General features: G+C 40.6%; 1 protein-coding gene across 2 annotated transcripts in view; it reads right to left on the bottom strand.

The window, feature by feature from the left end:
* Positions 1 to 8,404: 8,404 nt before the first annotated feature.
* Positions 8,405 to 21,657, bottom strand: part of GDA (guanine deaminase) — a 31,366-nt gene continuing 18,113 nt past the window's right edge. For both annotated transcript variants that reach the window (XM_015849128.2, XM_032441247.1), the window contains exons 9-14: positions 20,448 to 20,545; positions 19,662 to 19,729; positions 19,108 to 19,254; positions 17,471 to 17,589; positions 16,379 to 16,406; positions 8,405 to 15,019 (exon numbers count right to left, since the gene is read on the bottom strand). In XM_015849128.2, coding sequence (XP_015704614.1) covers positions 14,949 to 15,019; positions 16,379 to 16,406; positions 17,471 to 17,589; positions 19,108 to 19,254; positions 19,662 to 19,729; positions 20,448 to 20,545 — 531 coding nt within the window. In that variant the 3' untranslated portion in view covers positions 8,405 to 14,948. The remainder of the gene's footprint in view (positions 15,020 to 16,378; positions 16,407 to 17,470; positions 17,590 to 19,107; positions 19,255 to 19,661; positions 19,730 to 20,447; positions 20,546 to 21,657) is intronic.

Below are 21,657 nucleotides of genomic sequence, written 5' to 3'. Positions count from 1 at the left end.
TATAGGAGAGGTGCTCTAGCTCTCTGATTATTTTTGTGACCCTCTGCTGGACCTAAAGTAGCTCCACATCCTACCTGTGTTGGAGACCCCAGGCCTGAATACAGTACTCCAGATGGAGCCTTAAAAGGGCAGAGCAGAAAGGGACAATCACCTCCATCTCTCTGCTGGCCACTGCTCTTCTGATTACAGTTGGCCTTCCAGGCTGCAAACACACACTGCTGGCTCATGACCAACTTTAAATGACCTCTAACTCATTTTCTGCAGGGCTGCTCTCAATGTGTGCTTTTCTGAGTCTGCACATATATGGGATTGCCCCAGCCCAAGTGCAGCACCTTGCACTTAGCCTTGTCAAACCTCATTATGTTTGTGTCAAGCCTGTTCAGGTCAGTTTGGATGGCATCCATTCTTCCTGTATTACCTACTGCTCCAAAAATCTTGGTATCATCTTCAGACTTGTGAGAATGTTCTTAATCTCTCTGTTTATGCCACTGATAAAGACACTGAACATCACCAGTCCCAAGACAGATCCCTGAGGGACACTTTAAAGTTCTGTAAAGTGAAAAATGTCCAAAACTATTTCAGTGTCTCAACCACTGGGCCCTGCTAAGTGAAAAATGAGCAGAATTTTTTTCCTTAGTTTGTGATCAGAACAGGGAACCACAAATGTTTGCTGAAAAGGATGTGGAGTACATTTGAGAATGAGCTGACCTGACCTCCTGTGCAAATTGGTTGAAGTTCCCCTGTTGCAAGAGATGCCTGTGTGACCAACATGATAAGGGAGAGGCTCTCTACAGCTAAAAGTGATGAACCTCCCCTTAATGTTCTCTCTCTTCTTCTCTGTCTCTTTCAAGTTATATCAGAATATAACATAAGGCATATCATCACTGCTTATTACCAGTAAGGTATGAATATACAAATATATACATACTCCATGTCTCATACAAAGTATTGTGGTGGGATACTAATAAACATTTAACTGTTTGGCTGGCATTGTTTCACCCTAACTTGGCCCAAGGGAATTTCTTAAGCTCAGCAGCCATGATCTCTTGGCTGGCACAAGAACAGAAGATGAAACATGGAAAAGGGAAAGCCATGATATGTGCAGTATTGGGAGCCACTTTATTGGCAGCCCAACAGGAAAAAAGCACACAGTGAAACAAGCAGAGAAAGAAGACTCAGTGAAGGACTTGCCAGAACAAATAGCAAATGAAATAAAGAGTCTTTCTGAGTAGCTTGCTGATGTGCAGATAATTAACCAGAGGCTACATATTGCTCTTGGTGGAGTTTTTGGACTAAAAAAATAAAATAAAATCGAGAGTGAGTGGATGACGTCCACTTCCAAAGTGGAGTAAAAAACATAGACATTGATTCTGTCTGGGAGAGTGAGGCAAAATCATCATGCCCTCTAATGGAACTGGAGTATTTAAGGGAAATATATCCCTTGGGGATATAAGAGGCTACCATGCAGCCTCCAGTTAAAACTGGGACTGTGGGTGCAGATCAGGGAGGACCACAGCAACTTAGTACTGTGCCTTACTCCCTCAGTTATTTGAGTAAATGTCAGGAGGAATTCTCTGCGTGGCCCCAGGAAACAGAAACTGAGTTTGTTTGGAGAGTATTTCTTAACAGGGGATATTGTATCCTGATGAGAGAAGACAAAGCTAGAAGAGTACTGGGAACTGGGAGGTTTCCCAACCACTAAGGATAATAGGAAACCCTGATCTCTGATTCAAAGAGCAGAATATTGAGCACGTGGCCTTGACCTGCTGGAAAGAGGGGGTCCATTTACAATTAAGACATCTACTGCTGGTCATATTTTAGAGAGTAAGCATAAAACCCCATGCCTCCAATTAATTTGTGATTGTCTGCTGATTCCTCAGTAGCCCTCTCCCGTGCAGTACATAGTAAATGATGCATCTTCTTACAAGAGGATTAGTCAATATCTTAAAATCATCCCAGTGCAATATAAGGACAGCCTAACCATGGAGATGGGACAGATCTCCTGGTATCACATGGGTGGAGGCAGGAATTGATTATTAGAGAAGAATGGGATTCACTACTAGCCAGGGAGAGACAAAGCTTGAAGCAGACCTTAGGAGAGTGGAGGGGGAGCAGTGACATGAGAACCAGGCCCCCATGTGATTCCTGATTACTGAGTGATGAAACCAGTACCTCCTCCCTATAATAAGAGATTCATATTATGGATGGAAGGCATTTCAAAAGGATATTCCCAGTGAGATTATGGACAGTTTACTCACCCCTAACGTGGAGAAGCTGGTAGAAGTCAGAAGCAAAGCAAAAGTAACTAAGTTTCCCCCAGATCCTAAAGGTTGTTCTCCCCTATTTTACAAGCATGGAAATGTTCTTCTCAGGAGGCAGACCTGATTAATCTGGGTGCACTTGAGTCAGGAAACCCTTCTCACTGTCTCCAGTAAGTAGGTTAGAGACTGCCAGTGGATATTCTTGAGAAGACTAACAGAAAATAGTAGAGATGTGTTAATTACCTTTCCCCTTGGTTCTTTTAAAATTCTCGGTATGTTTTTAGTAGACACTGGAGTGCAGATGTGAGCCTTACACAAAACTGTATAGTTAATGATAGGAAAGAGATGTAGGTAAGAGACATCACTGTTCACTGACTATTTCCCACTGTGCATTGCCACAAGAGCTTGCATGTGTCACTCATAAGGGGGGAGCAGGGTTTACTAGTACATTTATGATGTGAAGACTGGAGATCCTAACATTGCAGAGGTGCAACAGACCCAAAAAGACATAATTAAACATTGTGAAAAGCTGGGGCTTTGCACTTCAGCACAGAAAGTACAGCTCCTGTTCTCGGAAGTAAAAATGCCAGGCATCTGGTGAAGGGGTTGGAAACAGTGTGTATTCCATCCAAAACCCTAACCACACATGAACAGATGAGAATGCCTGAAAACAAGAAATAGTTACAGCATGCTCTAGGCTTATTGGTATTTCAGAAAAAACACATCCCAAATTTCTCCATCATAGCCTGATTTCATGCATAAAAACTAGCTGGGAATGGGCCCCAATTCATGAGAAAGCCTTAAAATTGCTCGTTTTTGAAGCCAGGGTATATACAGCATGCTCTAGGAACAACACACTCAATTTGTCCACTCCACACTGAATGTGGTTTCACAATCCATGGTTCATCAATACATATGTGGCTACAGGGACCTAAAGGTCCAGCCCACCCTACTGATGTGGAGAAATGCTATTATGTCTGGGAGAAGGGTTAACATAGAAATACAGGAAGCTGAAGATGTATAGCAACAGCCAACCACATTAATGCAGCTCTTTAAGGTTTTAAAGCCAGCATTAGCCATAACCTTACCCCTAACGTAATGGGATTACTATTCCTAATGGGAGTAGTGCAGTCTGAGGCTGTGAGGAAATGGTATGGACTATTAGACTATTACTGCCACACTCACCAGATGGAGGAAAGAACACCTAAGGTATTAAAAATAAAGGAACCTCCAATGTTCAAGCAAAACAGCAACCCCCCTCACTCTTTTATGAAAACTAACCCTTCTCATGAAGCCTGCCTGAAAATAATCACAGAATCACAGAATCACAGAATGATCCAGGTTGGAAGGGACCTCAAGGATCATGTAGTTCCAAACCCCCTGCCCAGCAGGGCCACCAAACATACGCCTTTACTAGATCAGGTTGCCCAGGGCCCTGTCCAACCTGGTCTTGAACACCTCCAAGTACGGGGCATCCACAACCTCCCTGGGCAGCCTGTTCCAGGGCCTAACCACTCTCCTAGTGAAGAACTTCCCCCTAACATCCAACCTAAATCTTCCGTCTTTTAACTTAAAACCATTTCCCCCTAGTCCTGCTATTGTCAGCCCTTTCAAAGAGTTTACTCCCCACCTGGGAGTAAGTTCCCTTCAGGTATTGAAAGGCTGCAATGAGGTCACCCCGCAACCTTCTCTTCTCTAGGCTGAACAAGCCCAACTCCTTCAGCCTGTCCTCATAGGGGAGGTGCTCCAGCCCCCTGATCATTTTCGTGGCTCTCCTCTGGACCCTTTCCAGAATCTCCATGTCTTTTTTGTACTGAGGGCTCCACACCTGGACACAGTACTCCAGATGGGGCCTCACAAGAGCAGAGTAGAGAGGGACAATCACCTCCTTATCCCTGCTGACCACCCCTCTCCTGATGGAACCCAGGATCCCATTTGCTTTCCGGGCTGCCAGAGCGCACTGCTGGCTCATGTTGAGTCTTTCGTCCATCAGGACCCCCAGGTCCTTCTCTGCCGAGCTGCTCTCAAGGACAACTCCTCCCAGCCTGTACAGGTGCCTGGGGTTCTTCCAGCCCAAGTCCAAAACCTTGCACTTTGCTGTGTTGAACCTCATTAGGTTCACCCGAGCCCAGCTTTCTAGCCTGTCAAGGTCCCTCTGAATGGCATCCATTCCCTCCACCATATCGACTGCACCACTCAGCTTGGTGTCGTCAGCAAACTCGACAGACCCTTGAGGGACACCGCTCGTTACCAGCCTCCACCTGGACATAGAGCCATTGACCACCACCAGGTCTGCGGCCTTTCAACCAATTGCTTATCCATCTAGTTGTCCACCCATCAAATCCACTTCCTTCCAATTTGGAGATGAGGATGTGGTGGGGGACCATGTCAAAGGCCTTGCTCAGGTCCAGGTAAATGACATCGGTCGCCTTCCCTTCGTCCACCAACGCCGTCACTCCATCATAGAAGGCCACAAGATTAGTTAAGCATGACCTTCCCCTGGTGAAGCCATGCTGGCTGTCTCGGATCATGTGCTCGTTCTTTATGTGATCAAGCATGTTGTCCAGGAGGATCTGTTCCATAATCTTCCCAGGCACGAAAGTGAGACTCACTGGCCTGTAGTTCCCCGGGTCCTCCCTGCTCCCCTTCTTGTATATGGGATTGATATGACCCTTCCTCCAATCATCCGGGACCTCACCTGACAGCCACGACTTCTCAAATACGATGGAGAGAGGCTCGGCAACCACCTCAGCCAGCTCCTTCAGGACCCTGGGATGCACGCCATCTGGCCCCATAGACTTATACTCATTCAGTCTAAGGACACACTCTCGGACTTGCTCTACCTTTACAGTGGGGAGGGATTTACCTCCTTGGTCCCCACATAGAGGTATGGGGGTGCAAGACTTAGGGGCGTGAAAAAGACTAGAATCCTGGCCACCAGTGAAGACCGAGGTGAAGGACTCATTCAGCACCTCAGCTTTCTCTTCATCTGTTGAAGCCATTTCTCCTTTTAAATTTACCAAAGTAGGCACGCCCATTTTGGCCTGTCTCTTCTGGCGAATGTACCTGTAGAAGGTTTTCTTATTGTTTTTCATGTCCCTCGCCAAGTTCAGTTCTGCCTGCGCCTTGGCTTTCCTGATCCCACGTCTGCAAGTCTGGATGGCATCTCTGTATTCTTCCCGGGTGACACAGCCTTGTTTCCAGAGCTTGTACACCCCTTTCTTCTCCCTCAGTTCTCTCAGCAGGTCCTTGCTGAGCCATGCCGGTTTTCTACCTCACCTGCTCACTTTCTTATTCAGGGGAATGGAAACCTCTTGTGCTGTCAGGAGGGCATCCTTGAACAGTAGCCAGCTCTCCTCAACGTCCTTGTCTTTGAGGGCAATGCACCAGGAGATCTTGGCCAGCAATCCATTGAGTAGCTTGAAGTCTGCTCTTCTAAAGTTCAGTGTCCTGGTCCTGCTCTTTGCCAGGCCCACATTGCTTGAGATCACAAATTCAACCAGGGCATGGTTGCTGGAGCCCAGGCAGCCTCCAACCTTGACGCCTTTGATGATCTCCTCAGCGTTGGTGAGCAGCAGGTCCAGCAACACTTGACCTCTGGTCGGTCTGTCCAATACCTGAACCAGAAAGCTATCATCAATGGATTCCAAGAGCCTTCTGGAGCTCTTGCAGCTCGCCGTGTGGTTTTTCCAACAGATGTCCGGATGGTTGAAGTCCCCCACCAGGACAAGAGCCCGTGAGCCAGACGCCTCATGCATCTGGAGCAAGAAAGCCTCGTCAACAGCCTCCCCTTGATCAGATGGCCTGTAGTATACCCCTAATACCAGCTGACCTTTATTAGTCCCATCTCTAATCCTAACCCACAGGCTCTCAACCTGTTCCTGACTCTTTCTCATAGGGAGCTCCTCACAGTTTATCCAATTGTAAAGGACTGAACTGTTTTTCTTTTATTGTCTCAAAGCTTGCTTCATGAGGCTTGTCTCCCTCCTACAAATTGGAGTGAGACACCAATCTTTGACATAGAGAGCAACTCCCCCACCCTTCCTACCTCGCCTATCTCTCCTAAAGAAACTATAGCTGTCCATGGCAGTATCCCAATTGTGGGGGTCATCCCACCATGTTTCTGTGATAGCAACAATGTCATAACTTTCAGAGTGCATCACCGTTTCCAGTTCCTCCTGCTTGTTACTCAGGCTGCGTGCATTAGTATAAAGGCACTTCAGCCGGGCTGTCTGTCTCGCCACCTTTATAAGGGATCAAGGATCCACTAGAACAGCAGCATCCCCAGCATCCCCCTGCCCTACTCCCTTCCTTTGCACTCTGCCATCATTGCCCACGGAGTTTGGTGCAATCCCTCGAATGACTCGTTCATTCCCAGTAGCCCTTATTTTGCCCCCTTCCCCCTTCATTCCTAGTTTAAAGACCTGTCAGTGAGTCCCGCCAATTCTTCAGCTAATATCCTCTTACCCCTCAGGGACAGGCTGCTTGCATCAGCAGCCATCATGCCGGGTGCAGTGTAGATTGTCCCGTGGTCAAAAAAGCCAAAATTCATGTGTCTGCACCAGCTCTTAAGCCATCTATTTCAGAGATGGGTTTTTCGGATCCTCTCTGTACCTTTCCCTGACACCACAGGCATAGAAGAAAAAACCACCTGCACCCTGGCTCCTTCAAGTATTCACCCCATTCCCCTGAAGTCTTTCTTGATAGACCTCAGGCTTTCCTTGTCAACTTCCTCGCCACCAGCCTGAATTATTAAAAGTGGGTAAATTATTAAAAGTGGGTAAAGTGGGTAAAAGTTGGTTGTTTACCAACGTGTCCTCCAAAAGGAAAGGAAAAGTACGGAAATAACAATCAGTGACCCTACATATTGATACAGGGGATAACATACTCCCTTTAGTCAGGGAAGAGGTGGTCTGTGAGTGCCTAGGCAACACTAATGTTCATAAATCCATAGGACCCAATGGGGTGCAACCATGGGTGCTGAGGGAGCTGGCAGAGGTGATTGCTGAACTGCTCTCTGTCATTTTTGAGAGGTCTTGGAGAATGGGAGATGTGCCTGAAGACTGGAGGACAGCCAGTTCCATCTATCTCATTCTTCTTCAGTACCAGGATAGCCATGGGAGCAGACATGAAAATTACACTGGTAATGTGTTCATGATTATTCAATGACCATTTCTTTAAGCTTGCAAATTCTGTGTTTACAAATATACACTGCATCTCCATCTATTCACTGAAGTGAAACAGGTAATTGCAGCCTGAGAGTTACTGACAAATACCCAAATCTCTCACATTTCCAAGTGGGTGTACATGTGCTGTGCTCACATCTGGAGTTTATAGTGCTTTAAATAGATGTGTCAGATAAAATCACAACAGAGTATTCTAACAAAAAATTGCTATTGTTCAAACTGAAAAGTTAAGTACCATAATTCCTATGCTGAAAGCCCAAATGGGCCCTTCTATTAAGAACATTAATGTGGATAGCAGTTTCATTTTGCCCTTTCTCTTTAGTTGCCTGACTTTTGCTGGTAAGTTGGTTAAGAAAATACAGATCAACTTTATTCCTTTTGCACAATGTTGCATTTGTTGATAACAACTTGCACATAATTTTCAAAACTATAGCATACAATTCCTCAGTGTGTAATTAGTGGTTTTCCTATGGGAAATCTTGTTTTAAGGAAATATGCTGCTCCTAGTGTGTTTCAGAGCTACTTCTATTTTAGACTACTTCTATTGCCTTAGCCTTGAAAAGTAGGAAAGTGAGGAAAAATACATGAAAGGAGATGTGAGCTTGTGCTTGCTGCCAAGCACAAGAAGAACGTATTTCAGGATAGTCTGCTTGTACACAAAATAATAAAAATGTTGCAGAAGCACTTGCTTTGATTTAACAATCCAGATAGTCTGGTAATAAAACTACAATAAATGTTTAAAGAGTTCTGAGTCTGGAAAAAGCCCCTTAAAATTATGTCACAATATGAAACAGAGTTTACAAACCACTACAGTGGGTGTGCCTGAGTTCCTCGGGGAGCAGGTACACACTGTGCTTCTTTTACACCTTGCCATGTATTACTGTCTTCATTGTAAATTTTCACCTTGCCACCCTCACTTTCTGTTCTCCAAAGTCAAACACAGAAACAGATGAAAGCTGGTGTAAACACAAGGCCACTTTATTTTGTTTCAACAGTACATCAATTCCCATTTAGCATGATCAAAAACAAGCAGAACAAAGGAAATCACGTATACCATTTTTTCCAAATACATTGCTCTTTCTTGAAATTACACATGAGCAGAACAGGTAGGAGGAATTCAACAGCCTAACTCCAGATAGACATTTTTCAGAAAAGAACCAACCAGAACCTACAAACAGATGACAAGCTGACAAAACCAAGGACCAGAATCAGAAAAGCTCACTCCACTGAGACGTCATTTCTCCTCTGGGGAAAGAAGGCTCTTATTGAAGCAATGGTTGACAGTATCCCTGCTGCTGTCTTTAACAGATAACAAGAACATGTAACCACTTTTTAAAACCTCCTTCAGCAAAAGCTTTTAATGGACACACAGCTCAGCTCAAAAGCCAGAGATCAGCCAGACACAGAAATAAAAAGCTTAGTTAACAGAAATATTGGTCCCTTCTAGTGAAGGCTCAGTTTTTTATCTGAAGGCGCCTAAGGTCTTGTGGCTAATCAAGGCTTTCAGCAGCTCAAGTGCAGACCAAGGTAAAATATATTTCTGTTTATGTCAGCTGCTCACAGTTTACATTCTGGTCTTGGCTGTGTTTGTTACCAGCTGACTCAAATCATTAAGCCAAAACACTGAGCCCACAAGCTGCATAATACTTTTCTGATGGGGCAGATCTTTTAAATGTTAGGTGGGTGGCTATGAGACTGCTTTTCAAGCACAACTGTATTCATTCACCCTAGCTATTTTCCAACTAGAATGAAGTCCGTGAGAAACCACAAACCAAATAAACAAGTCTAAGTCTTGAGCAGAAAGAAAGGATGACTCTAGGCACAACTGTTGTGTTTATGTCTGCACAAATCACTGCCTCTGCAGAAGTCACAGAGGATCTCATGGCTTAGGATCCACTCCTGCTTAGGACACTTTCCAAGAAAAAAAGTTTTTCTTGAAATTTTCTGGAAAATAGCCTCCAAAGCCACTGCTCAGCCTTTCGAGGAAAACTAACTGTTTTATTAACCTTACACAACAGATTGTTGCTGATGCCCTTTTGGTCTCCCAAGAGCTGCTTTTCTTGCTGTTGTTTATGTTGTAAATAGAGCCTAGCAGATGTCATTTGCTGGCTTTTCTGTTGAAATAAGTGGGAGTTGTTTTACACATATTAACAGGGCTCAAAAATAAGCTTTAGGACAAAGTTCCTAGTACATGTGAGATCACTCTTAGGCAGTGAACTGACATTTCAAGCTGATTGTGCAATTTAAAATGTGCTGCACTCTCTGTGCGTTCTGAACTTCAAAACAGTTTGATAACTGAATCAGCTTACTTGCAGGGACTCTGGTTATGCCAGAGGCTTGCATTCCTGTGTTGTTGAACTCTGTCATAGTTGCACCATGAGGCATGTGACAGGGGATGTTGCATGAGGCAGTACAGGTGCTCCCCTAAGGTCAACTTTACTATCTGACCTGCTGAATGCCAGGACGTCTTCATGTTTCATTGGATAAAACATAATATTATATTAGGTTTCTTTTGGAGTTGTTGCAATTAGCTTTAGTTTAAATCTTGAAGTAGAGTTTGAGAGAGAGGAAAAGCATCACAATTAGCCATGGTAACTTAAGCATATAAATAGCTGCTTACCTCTGGAAATTTGTTCTGTCCCTGGGCCTTGATGACTTTCTGAAGAAATCAAGTCTGTGATTTAACAGAACTGTGCTTGAAATTTTTTTTCTTTCCTTAGCATTTCCCACCTAAAACTTCATTAGCTTGTCATTGTGTCTGCATGACTTTCTCTGATCTAGCTTCTTTCTGCTTTGCATTATTTTGCATTCTGCTGCCTTTTCAAGTTATATTTTTTCCCAGTCCCTTCTCAAATTTCCCATGTCCCTTGAGTTTTCCTGAATTCCTTCCACTTGTGCACCATCTCCTTAGAGATGAGTTGCTCAGTGCTAAGCACAGGACTGCACATAATGCAAGAGTACATATTTATACCAATCCAGTATAATTTTAAAAGCTGCCCAACTTATCTGTTACAGATTGTTTATGGAAATGTTGAAAAAAAAAATTTTACGATTTCTCTGAGTACTTTTGCTAATGTAATTTCATATTAAAACGAGCTATTCTCTGAAAGAATCTAAACATTTTGTTTTTCAAAGCATTCATACTCTTCTTTAATGCATAATCAGAAAAAGTTATAGTCTTTGCTCAGTGGACTTGAAGATACATAGCAAGACTGATTAACTTTTACTAATCTGCACTGCATAATCATAATTAGATTAAAAATTATTTTTCTGTAAATATTTTTTAAGTGTAACATTGCTATTCATGTCAGATTTTACAAAACCATTATAGTTGTTTCACTCATGAGTGCATAATTAGGTACAGACTTATAAAAGGGGTCGTTTTAACATTTCTTTTAGAAATGAATTCCACTTACAATAATGAAAATGCTAAGCACAAAGAACAAATATAGTTTTTTCCCCCATAAAGCTTTCTGATTGCATAAAAGCACAGAATAAATATAAACACCAGGCCAAGCCAACATTTTAAAGTGCAGAACTCCACTTGCCACACATGAATAATTCAAATAACGCTGCATAATGCATAAGCGATACTTACTCGCATTTCATTAATAATCAAAACCTAAAGTGACACAATGAGATCAACATATAAAAGTAATTCAAATACACTCCATTTATAATAAATAAGTGCTCATCCGAACATAGAACACATTAAGCATACTGTCCCAACAAGCAAGCTTTCCACAAATTACCCTTATTTTTCTCTGTCTGAATGGTGGGCTGACACTGAACACAAAGAGACATCAAAAATAAAGATCTCATCCACAATCTGTCAAGAGAACTAATGGGGACTGACATCTGGAAACAGCTGCATGTACATTTTTCCAGAGGCTCTATCTTATGTCAGTAGCACAATGTCAGTTTATGCTGACTGAAAATTATCCTGATGTTTTCTTCTTCTTAGTCATGCCCCCATAGTGTATGGTTGCCTTATTTTTATTGTTTTTTTTTTATTATTTTTTTAAAATTATTATTATTATTATTATTATGAAAGAAGGAGGAGAAAAGAAGTTGCTTTGTCTTCTATGCCAGCGAATATGGAGGGGGAATACTGTCCATTAGCTTTTTTTTTTTTTGAGACAGTTGTAGCGTTTACACACCAATAACTGAACACTGCTTCTGCTTGCAGTGTGGTTTTGGCATACAACAAAATTTTCTCTTGGAGGAAGCTACACTGGAGGTGCAGTCACACACCAAATACAGCCTCTAACAGAGATGGTAAGAGTCTGCACCAATGACCTGGCTTGCTTCAAACCACATATGTAGTGGAGTACAAGGAATCAGACCATATGTAGGCATTGGTGCAGAGCTACAAGTCTCAGCAGTTACTGCTTTCACCTACTGATATTCTCCAACTGCACAAAGCATCTTGGCAATCTGCACATTGCCAAAGAATCCTGAGGGCTAATAAATACTTCACAGCAGGATCCTTCCCCAAAATGGCTTCAGAGAAGTCTGAGTACTACATCCTCTGTATCTCCTTAAAGGAGTCTCTTTCTATGTGTAAGCTACCTTCTATGGAAAGGTCTGGGTCTACCTCTAAGGAGCTTTTCCCTGGCTTTACAGTATTTTTACATCATTCAATTCTATTTAGATGCTACTTTTGAAGACACCTTCCATTGTGTTTCTTACACGGCTGTATCAGTTCTTCCACTGGCTCCCTCTAACCAAATTCAGGCTTGTCACCAGCAATGTACAGTGCTGCAGGAAGCCCATGACACTACTACTTGTGGGCAGTGTTCCTCCCCCAGCTGAGATTCTGGAACATTGATTCTCTGTTTCTAAGTCTGGGTAGTCAGAAAAGCAGTAATCAAGAATCTGAATTCCTGCCTTGTCCTGGAATTTAGCAAGAGCCAAACTCTTATGAGATGCCAATATTCAAAGCCAGAAGTTATTCCCAGCAGATATTCTAGAGAGCCCCTTTGTAATTGGGCCACCAGCAGTCAGTGGTGAGATTGTTAAAGCTTTTTTTCTGTACTCCTAGTTTGCAAATAATCATCCCCTCCCTCTCTCCATATATTTGAAACAAACACTGAATCACATTCTTAACACTACCACAAAATAGTACTAAAGTCAGGCACAGCTTAGACTATCACTAAAATAAAAGTGCTGATATAATTCATAGCTCTGGAAGCAAAGTACTACACCATGAACATACATAGTACACAAGGCTGCGTCATCTTTATCCCAGAATACATTCCTGCAGGAAAGTCAAAGCTGCAAACCATGCAACTCCTTAAGAATAGTTTCAGACAGTAGCTGAAGGATTAAAACATGTCTCTCACAGTTCTTTGGTTTTGGAATGTGAAATTTGGTCAATTAAATTCATGTCAAAATTCATGAGGAAAAACGCTCCCTGAATCAGGAATCTGAGTTAAAGAACTGCAGGCTGTATTTGCAAAGAAAGTCTGCTACTATGTAGGTTACAGGGATATGTGAAAAACAAAACTTTTATGACACCCTGATGGAATATGAAATATTAATCTTTAAATCTCTAATCCTAAAGCCTTAGCAATGGTTGAACATAATGGAAACAAAGAGTGTAACTCGGCAAACATATGGCACAGAGCAGTGCCATCTGAAATTACCTGAGCTAGCTCTAAATGAGCAAGCAGTGCAGCTGCTTTAGGGTGGCATATGCAAGCCAAAATACCATGCTGTGCAGTAGGGCTACTCCGTGACAGCAAAACAACAACAACAACAAACAACAAATAAAAAACACAAACACTGAAAAAGATTCCAGGTTCTTTGCCTAGTCTAGGTTATGTTTCCACTATACTATCTCATGTAGTCATAACCTGCACAGTGTGTAAGCTCTGACAAAGCTTTAAGTCAGAGCAAGTTGTTAGTGATGTCAGACCAAACGTTCCCTTATACAGACAGAAATTTAGGTGTTCATGCAGTTACCTCTCTTGTTCTAGAAGCACAGGGAAGTGCTGTGCCTTTATATCATCAGACAGATAGATAAAGGTATGAAATAAAGCACATCAAAATCAAAGGTGTTTGAAGCAGGCCTTAAAACCATACTCAAGAAGTATGTATAGCAGGTAGTGCAATATTGTCTCCACTAACACTAACATTAAAGCTTATATCCTTTGCACTGCAAAACAACCAAAACAAAATAAAACAACAAAAAAACACAACCATAATAAAGAAACAAGAAGTATCCCCATTCTCAAACTAATCTTGCAATTTAAAAAAGCTGTAATAACAAGTAGGAAAATAGACTTTTTAAGAACACAGACTACCAAAATTAAAAGGGCACATTTTTTACCTAGCATTGTACAGGGCTGTAGTTACTGTTCCAGTGCTGAAAGGAAAAAGCACATTAAAGCTGAATTGCTTCTTTCATTAAGGAATTACACCTCAAGTGAAAGGCGGTAACAGCCAGAGACAGTCTGTTTCTGGCGGGTTTTGTTTTAAACCTACCCAATTCTGCTACAGAAAGGAGAAGGGAAACCGTTATCACTCATAGTCTAAACAGTCAGGAGGAAATGAATTTGGTAAGGTTCTATAACAGGCTGAACCAGAGGAAGCACTCCCACTAGTCCAAAAGAATCCATTCATTTTCTGCCACAGAGAAGCCCACTCAGGCATCTCCAGACTTGCCTTTGGGTTATCACAAGTTTCATTCAGTGGTTGCCTAGCTGAAGCAGATTTAGTCAAATGGATATAGAAGCAGTGGAAGATTGAGCAGACTGCTTCCAGATGCCAGAGCAACATTTAGGAAAATGCTGCTTCAGCTTATAGCATCACAGAACTGTGCAGTCTTCCTTTACTTGCAGCTCTTGGACCAGTTGTGTATTTTTTACTTTCTTCTTCCACCAGTTCTCTTCTATCTGACTACTATGACAAACCTGAGCTAGATGATAATCAGAACTCTTAGTTACGTATAGATAGACACTTCTTATGTTCTAAAAGAAGTCAGTATTTTAAAATTAACCACATGGATAAACAAAAATGAAAAACACTATCAAATGCCCCCAAATGCCACTAATTTTTCCATACTTGGTGATAATATAAAGGAAATTACATTCTTCTGTGACATTCATTATTTGCAAGAACAATTTACTTGCACTGGCCATTTTTTCAACTAAAATACCATACAGGCAGTGAGAGCTTCCTTGCTCTTCTTAATACTTTCTATGGTATAACTGAAAGGAACACCAATTATTTATTGAAGTAAGAATCTTACCAAACTCCTTGTCCATGCACATGTTATTTTTTTTTTTACAGACAAATTTAGAAGTCTGTTTTCTCTTAGAACTGTGACAATGTTGGTCACACAATTCCTGAAAGGTCTAACAGAATTTTTCAAATTTGCAAGATTTGAAACAGAAATGAGGTGTCATTCCAAAATGATCAGGCACTGTTTTAAACAAATATTTTCCAAATCAGATACAGAGTAATCAGCAGAACATTTTGCAAAAGGGGAATGGATTTATACTGAACTTGAAAAAGGAACCACTTGCTTCCCAGCCACGTACACTTCAGAAATATTCCGGTCATCACCTGAAATAATAGAAGAGAGATTTGCACATAAATCTCTGCACTGATTTAAGTAACTGAAATGTTACAATCCTCAGAATTAGTTTTGGAATATACAATTTTCAGTAACCTAAATTCATTTCTTAAAACTGAGAAAGTGTATTTCCCTGAGTATTTAACCATAAATACAACAAAGATCAATGGACTACCATCATTTATCTTAAGAAATAAACGCAGCATTCAGCTGCTGCAGTTGAGTCGTGTATTTTGTATCTATTTATGTTTTGCCAGTGGAGATGATCAGCACAAAGTTTACAGACAAGTTACAGAAATGCCTTTATCCTAAGTTTAAAGCACTGAGATAAGTGAAATGATACGGCAAGAATAATACAGAACAAGACAATACACCTAACCATTACTGCATGAGGATAGCAACAGTGATTAAGAAAGATACATCACCAACTGCCCTAATACTTTACCATCATCCAGATCTGCAGTCACTGGGGAGCCCTGGTTGCAGTGAGGATTTGGAGAGCCTTTCCCAGCAACTGGGAGGTCCTACACAGTGTGTCTATGCATAGATGAGGTCTCCAACTTCGCTACAAGAGGGCCCGTCTTTATGTAGTTGAATAAACAAGTTTACATGAGGATTAGGCAGAAACATCTGGTTTCATTCACCCTCTGGATTCTACCTCAAGCCTGGTCAGAGCTCAAAGAGAAATCAAGGAAGTCTGTGTACAAGTAGGCCTTGACACCAGGCTTCTAAACAAAGAACGTGAACACAACAAAACACTTTATCTAAGCTACATCTCCTGCTGACAGGATCTTTTGTCCGAGATACGTATTTTGCTAATGATCATAAACATTTTGGTAGTGATCAGACAAGGATGATGGCATATAACGCTCGATTGTGAGATTCATCCAGAGGTAACCTTTGGTTCCAGGCCTGCTGTCCAGGCCTTTCAAATGCAATTCAGTAGACACAAAACCTGTAAGTATACATCTATACAGTGACAGTTGCTGCAGATTGTCTCAACTAATGTAGGTAACAGGTGGCAGTACCAGTCACGTACTACAAGAGCAAATGACCTGCATAAGTTGTTTGTTCTGAACTGGTGATTGGCAACGCATAAAAAAAGTCAATGCTACTTTACCGTGAATAACAATCTAGCTCATGCCACAGATGAAGAAAACTGTGGTTACAAATCTGGCAGCTAAGCCTGTGTATCCACTCATGTCAAACTGCATGCTTTAGTATGTCAGAAAGAACAAAAATTATACTATACTATTTTTACCAAGCAGTTTGTAATGAATGTAAAGCAACCTCCACACTGCGAGAAGAACAGAGACATATACAATAATACAGGAATATTTTGAGCATACCAAGATAGAGGAACTTCTGGAGACAGTCCTGTGAGAAACAGAAGAAAAACATTCAACAAGCAATATTTACAGTCCCAGATCAAAATTATTTAAAATCTGAAACAACTGATAAGAATAGTTTTTGTAAATATGCTAATGAAATTAAAACAAACTTAGTCTACATGTTTTTGCATAATTGATTTTTATCAAAGAAGCTGTATGTGTCTGAAAGGAAATATTGCACAAGTCTGACAACATAAACAAAAATATAAGCGAAACAATAATAAGCTCTCCAATTTATTTACTTATAGGAAAATAAGACACAATTCTAAGCAAGTTTTTTAGTCCTAGGAACTGATAATTTAGCTTAAAAGGTTCAGACAGATATTAAAAATAACTTGTTCTGGAACTATTTGAATTAGGAACAAGATTTTGAATTACAGAATTTAATCTAACCCAAATTCTTGTAGCTGAAACAGAATAAGAAAAAAATTACCTCATCCAGTTATGCACACGTTTCTAGGTAAACAGAGACAGTGATAGCCATCTGGCCTCATCAGTAAATTCAAGTTATTGCTATTCACTGAATTTTTTTGATCATACAAAAATCTGTTTGAGAAAGTGTCTCCACTATCTAACATGAAATGTTCTCATATGTTGCATAAAAGCTGTGCTCTGAACTCAGATTAGTTATCTTTAGCTCTTCCTCCAGTTTACAGTCCTAGTGAAGCCATGGTAGTTCAGCCTTTAACTAGGAACAGCTTGCCATTCTTGAGTGTGAATTCAGAACATTAATAAGTCGCTTTTTCTTTATGGCAGTGCTTTGGTACTGCAAATTGTGAGCTCTAACAATCAGCCAGCTCTAACAATCTGTGCATTGACATGCTACATGTATTTCCTCTCACACTGACATAACTGTGCCTGCCACTGAGGACAGAAACCTTATAAAAACACCTCTGCACCTCTTGGGCTGAATTACAGACAGCAGTAGGGCAGTTCACACAATTCTTGCTACTGGAACAGCCACGAAGAGACTTTCACACCGGCTATAACACAGACCTTTGCTACATTATTTCCAGTTATTTTCTGGATCATTAATCATGATTAGATTACCTCAAAGGTATCAGTAGAGAACAAGTCGAAAGGGCTGTCTGAGGCTTTAGTGTTGATCAGCAGTGCATCAAATTCTTTGCCAACCTCAAAGTTCCCAATAATATCATCCAGTCCTAGAGCTGAGAGAGAAAACAAGCTTTTGCACAGATCCTTGGCACAAGTCTCTTTCTGTTATATGGAAGCAACTAGGGACTTACTTCAGGTGTTCGTGATTTTTAAAAAAGCAAGAATTTAGATGAATGCATGGAAAAAAAACATGGAAGCAAGTAAAGTAAGTAGGTCAGCAACATTTTTAAGCAACTGTTCCTTAAAATCATGCCTATTTTGGTGAACTTGATCCTACATAAAGACAACTAGCTGTTAAAAGCGGAATAATAATTACTAACAATGCCAAAATACTGAAGTTCTATAAGAGGCAGTGAGAGGAAGTAAAAGAAATAACAATGTATATAATAACATTCACCTTGCTAAAGAAGCCAAAGATTTAATTGTTTGTGTTTATAAAACAGCATAAGTATCTTTGGCAGGTTGTATAGACATCTTACAATAGTAGATAATGACAAGTTGTGTTGAGAGGATGACTATGGGTAATTAATAACAACCAAGAACAGTATGATGACAGAAATGCTGCATCCAGGTATGCTGGTCCCATGCCCAGCTGTCAGACTTGTCTTACAGTCTGTTATCCAGCTTTGTTAATCCAAGCATCACTGCAGCCTCTGCTTCTTAGGTGCACAAACACCGAAAATCAGTAGTTTCACCCAAAGTGAAGGGGGGGGAAAGGGGGATAAGGAATACCTTAACACAGACATTTGAGGCTTCTTGTAAATAATTCAGGATAGTCTGAAGTTGTTAAATCATCTGCATATTCAATCTGCTTTTCCAACATTCAGGCGTTAAACTAAGTTATCAAAAAGGGTAATATCTGCAAAGAATTTGTCCACTTGCTTTCATATAGCTCCCGTCTGACAGAGGAAATTCAGTTATAAGTAGTGCATGCCAAGAACTTCACAGTACATTAAAAATGGTTAAATATGATGTATTCTTTTTACATTTGTGAGGAGAATGCAATTTTTAGAATAAACACAAGAGGGTGACAAGCATTTAGAGTTTCAGCAATCAAGTTATGGCAAGAAAAAAATTTAATTTAACTTTCCCTGAATTGTATTTAGCGATGGTACTGGAAGGTTGTACTAATAATTTATATTCTACCCTTGCAAGTAATAAAACAATTCAAAACCAGCACATAAAACAATTTTTCTTGTAAACTTAAGAGCCCAGACAAAAAATCACCTGAGAGTACCTAGGAATGGAAACCATCCATGAGTCTTTCTAATTGGTGTGACAAAGTTACAAGCACCAATGAGTAAGGGCTTAAAGTTCTTTCAAAGAAAATGTACAGCCCTAGAAAATCATTAAGATGCTTTTATTAAACTATCAATATTTACAGAAGCGTATTACTGCCATGATCATGGTACTGTTATGAAACAGAAGAATATCTGCCCAAAAAAACGTGTTTTGAACTTCATTCTGGAATTAGGAAATCTTTGAGTTTCAGTCACCTTTATACACATAGAGACATCATATCAAAAACAGGGGTGGCTTTCAATGCATATCATAAATAAATTTATTCTTACCTTGGCTTCCTCCTAGAGTTGCTAGTTGAAAAGCTTCTTTAAGAGTTAGTCCTGTTTCACTCACTTTATTAATTTTAAGGGCATTAGATGCTATCACCGTTTTCCTGATTGCATCAAGCATAGAAGCTGAATATCCACCAGCAACATCTAGAAGGGATCAGAAACTTAGAAACACACTCTGGAAACAACTTTGGTAATTTATTATGAGCTTTACTTAAGTGTTACAAAGCGTAGGAGGTGTTGAACACAACAAGTGTAGTGCTATGCACTGTCTTTAATTATGTGATTCCTAACACGTGTTCTTACATACAAGGTCAGGTAAATAAAGCACAATGCAGAACTCAAACAAAAATCAGAAAAGCTGTTATTCAGGCATTGCTCACACTTGTGAAAGGAACAAAACTTCGCAATTTTTTAATTTATTTTTTTTACCACCTCCAGAGAGTGATAAAAAAGTAGGTCCACAAGTTGGAGGCATGCTGACTTCCAGTAAAAGCATGAGGGTAAGTTTTTGTGTCTTCTACAAGAGACCCTTCTTAAAGCAAATTACCAACCTGTGCCAAGGCCAACCTTCACATTGTGCTTCAAAACCTTTCTTACGTTTAAGATGCCGCTGCGCAACCTGGATTGGAACAAGAAATGTTTTCTCTGTGATACATACAGTGGAAGGTTGGTTTCTGCAATTCAGTAAGAGGTGAGTTTTAGGGCAGTTTCATGAGAAGAGTTCTCAGGGTACATGTGACGGATCAGGTCTTCTAGATAAGGATAGAGCATTTACATTCATAAATCTGGATGACAGACTTTAAACACTAAAAGTAAAAGCAAATTTTCCCAACAGAAAATTTTAGTTTCCTGAGAAAATAGTTTTAGAGTTATGTGCTGAAAATGAGCTCTCAGCACATCTGTGTAAAAAATCCAAATATGGTATAAAATATAATCCATGAAGGTGGGAGGTCATTTCACATGTGCCAGTTAAGTCATGGCAAACAAGATAATACTAATCACATTAAAAGCAAAATGACATTTTAACATTTAGTACAGTTCCCTGGTCATATACTGCTCCGTATCTCACTGCAGTTAAAATATGAAAGACTATGCAGCACCTTCCCATTTTGCAAAAATAAGTAAGTAGTTTTGGCAAAAGGGAAGCTGGCCCGAATCTGCCATTAATACAACAGATATAAGAAATAAAGCTTTAAACAAGAAATATTCATACATATGTGATTATACTCAAAGATTACAAGTCAGTCCAGAGTAAACTCCTTGCTGTTGGAATGAGGGTACTCTGTGAAAAACAGCTCTATCCAAACATACACCATCATCTTCTTTTATTAACTTACGAAAAGTTAGAACTAGGGCAATGTGCAACTGCAGCTCCTCGAAGATTAAAAAGTTCCAGCTCTTCTTCAGACAGATAACAGGCATGAGCCATCACTGTCTAAAAAGAAAGAGAATCACCAATTTTACTCAAAGTAGCATTTACTTCAGTACCTGTGTATCTTTGCTGCATTGCTTTTAATAGCCAATAGGCCACCTGCTACCAGCAAGGGAAATAAATGCACATATTGTATGAAGCTCTTGAAATCAAGAGGGGAGGGGAGCTTTCACTAGCATCAGTAGGCTTGGCATATCGCTCCCTGAACTATTATGCATTTATTTATACAGAAAGACAGGGTGCTATGGTACTTTTTGGTAGCTGTGATTGTCACACAGTAGCTGCATGAAACAAAACCAAGAACACTCTACTTAGCATAACACTTGCAACTTTATTATGTGTATTCACAACTACCACAAGAAGTGGAAGACTGTATATGCTGAACATTTAATGCGTGTCCCACTGCATCTAGAGTTTTTAACAAAGTAGACTGCATCTGAAATATTCTTTTAATCAAACCAGCTTAATTGCTATGTGTCCATGTTTGCTTTCTTGCCCTGTGCTTCTGATTTTATAAGTAAGTATATTTTGCATATGTTGAACAGAGAAATGTGATAGTATCATTTAAAAGGACATAAAACAATTATTAGATCAGACTACTTTGGATTACTTCATATGCCAAATACCCACTCAAAGAAAAGAATACGATATGGCAAGAGTTGTTGGGCCCTGTAATCTAATGATAAAAATGACAAGTGCACTGGGACTATTTTCGCTAAGCATCTACTAGTGTCACTGTATCTTTGCCTTCTTTATTAATTAAGCTCAAATTAAACTGAGCTAGCAGGGGGAACAGTCACATCTTAAGTTAAGGACAAAGATTTGGTAGCTGTCATTTCATTTTAATTGAGGTTATTTAGTCTGGAAAAGAAGGAGGGTGAGGATCCTCTGCGACTATCTGAAAGGAGGATGTAGCAAAAGTGCTGGTCTCTTTCCCCTGGTAACATATGACAGGATGCAAGGAAACAGCCTCAAGTTGCAGCAGGGGAGGTTTTGATTGACTTTTGAACACTGGGATGAATTTCTTCACAGAGAGCGTGGTCAAGCACTAGAACAAGCTGCCCAGGGAAATTGTGAAGGCCCCATCCCTGGTGTATTTAAGAGCCGTTTGGATG

The sequence above is a fragment of the Coturnix japonica genome, chromosome Z, assembly GCF_001577835.2.
Source record: "Coturnix japonica isolate 7356 chromosome Z, Coturnix japonica 2.1, whole genome shotgun sequence".
NCBI lineage: Eukaryota > Metazoa > Chordata > Aves > Galliformes > Phasianidae > Coturnix > Coturnix japonica.
This window is presented reverse-complemented; position numbering and strand designations above follow the sequence as displayed.